Source organism: Crinia signifera, chromosome 7 (genome assembly GCF_055691185.1).
Source record: "Crinia signifera chromosome 7, ASM5569118v1, whole genome shotgun sequence".
Taxonomy (NCBI): Eukaryota; Metazoa; Chordata; class Amphibia; order Anura; family Myobatrachidae; genus Crinia; species Crinia signifera.
In genome coordinates, this window is record NC_139223.1 from 5,569,452 (window position 1) to 5,573,083 (window position 3,632).

The following is a 3,632-nucleotide window of genomic DNA, read 5'->3' on the forward strand; positions in this document are numbered from 1 at the left end:
AAGTCAGGGTTTGTTCCTGTGCAAAAATGTGCAGGCGCAAACTCTGGCCATTGGATCAGAGTCCGAAATTGGTTCACTTTGATTGAACCAGGATCGTACAAATTGTCTGCAGCCCTATGCATCATAAAGATGGTCACCATCTCCCATCAAACACAAGACACAGGAAGTGCGTCACAGGAAGCGGACTTCCGTCATTAAGGAAAGGAAGTCCTACTTATTTAACATACTGTACATTTGTATTTGGCTCTTTTCTATTTATCACTATAAATTTTTGATTCCTCAGATTTGGTTTGATGTTGACGAGCGGGTGCTTATGTGATTATTTGTTGAGTAATGGATTTACATATCACGAAAATCTTAGATTGAGATGCTGCCAGGGCTTATGTCAAGAAATAACATTAGCTGAATAACGATATTAGCGGGGGTTATATATTCTGCTCTTTCTATTAGCACCCCCACTGACCCCCACTGATGCAGGACCGTTTTCCAACTCTTTGGACATATTGAGACATTTGGTGAATCGATATAAAGTTTTCCTGAGCCTCGGTGATACTCAGAGAACACAATATTGTGTGCAGGGAATTTACCATACTTGGACCTCAGGAAGTATTAACAGAAATACCCGGAGTTACATGTTTTTGGCCAAAACTGTGTTTCAGCAGCCTTGTAATGTCTGTTTATAGGTCCCGCATCTCTCTGCATTAGTTATAGATGTATAGGTATGCGGACAATGTCTAGGTCCATCACTAATGATTGATTGTGACTATGTCGACACCTTGACATAGACACTAAAAAACTGGAAATGTTCATGTTGACCTTATACCATGTCTATGTTGACCACAAGCTTGTGGCAACCTTTTGTCAATGTCGACCTTGGGTACGTCAACCATGTCAAGGTATCAACCAATTCACTGTTGACCATTTCTACCATAACCAATCTTTTTGCTAATTGTAATATGACATTGATCATTAAAAGGAATTTTAATGAATATATAATATCCAGCATTATACTGTATATTGGGCAAATGGAAAGATTACATACAGTATTTTGATTACGAACTATATACTGTAAAAACTATTTTATAAGTTTTAGTATTTAATCGTTAATTTACAGTTGTTATTGGAGGGAATTTACTAAGACGGAAATTAGACTTAACATGTGATGTTGCTATGGGAAACCAATCAGAATCGACTTATTTATTTGTCACCCTCTAGAAGATAGTAGACAGGATCTGATTGGTTGTCCATAGCAACATCACATGCAAACTTTAATTCCCATCTTAGTAAATTTCCCCCATAGTGTCAAATAATTTGTCTGATCTACCAATAGGAAATATGTCCAATGTTTTACATTAAACGTGAAATGAAACCTTTCCATGAAATGTGACATTTTAAAGTATTCACACAAACAGCAAATATAGGGACTATTAATTTGGGTTAAGTCATAGTTTTGCAAATAATCGCAAAAACTATAACTGTTGTCACCAACATGCAGTGACCAACCAGCAGATGACAAGGTCGTCTCGCATGCTGGGTCACTCCCGCAATGCAAATGCAAAGTTTTGTGATTACATCGGTATCATGTGAGTGATTTGCTATGCAGCAAGACGATTGCATGTTACAGGTAGCCAAGAGCTTTGAAGCCAGTCGCTGGGTGGCCATGTTTTGGGTTGAAGCGGCGGCTTATGATGTCACGTGCAGCCACCAAGGTGATTACATGTCTGCATCGTCCGGGTCACACCCTGCAATGCCATGTTAAAGCCCCAGCAATGTAGCATTACCGCCCCCTGCTGGTCCTTACTTTGCTGAATGTGAGCGCAGTTTCAGGACTCAGGCATACAAGCTCTGGTGTGCGCACATGCACAGATTTGCAAAAATTGCAGAAGTGCGATTTTAGGTAATCTCCTTCTGGAGCTGAATTAGGTACATGCATCTCTACTGTATATGTATACCCCAGCCCCTCGTCCATGTACCAAGTGTAGAATCTTAGTCCATAGGAGAAGAAAGTACCGCAATCTGTATGATAAAGCAATGTTGCATGATTACCAGTACAGACATCACACCTGTAGGAAATGACAGAAACATATTTATTACATGTGCAAGTGCATAAAACCTGACTATATTATACCAATGCAAACACACAGAATATGAGTAGTACATTATTTTAGAATATTTATATATAAACCAGATGAGTAATAAAATATAACCTAGTCATTACTTTGAACATTTTAACACACCATAAAACTATTTCTTTGTCCCAATGATTTTGTGGCTCTGTTCATAATGACACTTTTAGTCATAAGAAACAATACAAAGCCAAATGAGAGAGAAACATCGTTCCCAATATACAGTAGCTGTAACAATGATGTATTCAGGTGCTAATGCAGCGACCACATAATCTACTCGTGACCCTGGGATTTCCATGAATAATAATGAGAGTTTGGGAAGTGGGATAAATTCGGATAGCTACAAAGAAGAATATTTGCAGGATGTCACTGATAAGGTGCCAGGGTAAGAAATATTCAGATGCTATTATTAAATAGAAAACAATGTCAATAATAACATGTATAATTAATGACCGGACAGCTCGGTCGTGGCCCTGGAGCTGGGCAGATGTCACATGAGAGTCCCCCTGCTTCATCCTGAAGACATGTCTCAGTAGGGTTCTGACGCTGAGCCCAATACAGAGGAATGTTATGAAAAATGGAAGAACACATTTAATCACTGAGCTGATTATCATGTAGGAAGAGTTTATTGTAAAAGTGATACCAGACATTACTGCGCCGTCCGTTTTATTTCTATCAATGTCAATGTGCAGCATCCATAGCATTGGCACGTCAATGACAATAAAACATAGCAGTGATCCCATTATGAGCTGAGGAAAAGAAGACATAACTCTTGCTCTGACACGTAGAATAAGCTGGTGGGAAGCAGTGACCAGTCTGGTACAGTAGAAGACGGAGAGCCAGGCGGTGTTCCAGAAACTAACAGCAATAAGGACATCTTGTAATATAAACATGAATAATAAAAGGCTTCTGTCCAGGATCAGGTAGATCCCCAAAAAGTCTAATGCACCATGAACAGTCAGGAGGACCTGGAAGATCAGGTTGGTCAGCACCATCACAAGCTTGATGTTATCGCACACTCCGGGATTACTGGTCTCTCTCCAGCGTCTCACATACACATGTACAACTACAGCACAGATAATGGTCCCAGATATCCCAGTGACCATTGTAATCAGCACCATGGACAGTGTCAGAGCCGACAACATTCTCTGTTGGGATCTGATTGTTCTCAGGATCCTCTGTAGCAATGATTATTCTGCGGATGAGCAGCCTGTAGCAGAATGATGAGACGGAGACAGGAGACTAATATAGATCTGGGCATGAGATGCAAATATGTCCTGTGCCTGTATCACATACAGTATGTGGCTGTGTGCGCTGGACGGTGCATCTATAATTAGGGTATAGGATGTCACTCTGGCTGCGTCTGACACCTGCATATGATATATCAGCAGGATCACATACAGTATGTGGCTGTGTGTGCCGGACGGTGCATGTATAATTAGGGTATAGGATGTCACTCTGGCTGCGTCTGACACCTGTATATGTTATATCAGCAAGATAACATCC

The 3,632-nt window shown here is 40.4% G+C and overlaps 1 protein-coding gene across 1 annotated transcript; it reads right to left on the minus strand.

Annotated features, from left to right (window-relative positions):
• Positions 1 to 2,201: 2,201 nt before the first annotated feature.
• LOC146021346 (taste receptor type 2 member 41-like) lies at positions 2,202 to 3,259 on the minus strand. Its single transcript, XM_083155138.1, has one exon. The coding sequence runs from the start codon at positions 3,245 to 3,247 to the stop codon at positions 2,372 to 2,374; it is 876 nt and encodes a 291-aa protein (XP_083011264.1). The 5' UTR covers positions 3,248 to 3,259; the 3' UTR covers positions 2,202 to 2,371.
• Between the last annotated feature and the right edge of the window lie 373 nt (positions 3,260 to 3,632).

What these genes read in the sequence shown, in the direction of transcription:
- LOC146021346 (XM_083155138.1), bottom strand. Translation starts at nt 3,247, where the DNA reads ATGGTGCTGATTACAATGGTCACTGGGATATCTGGGACCATTATCTGT.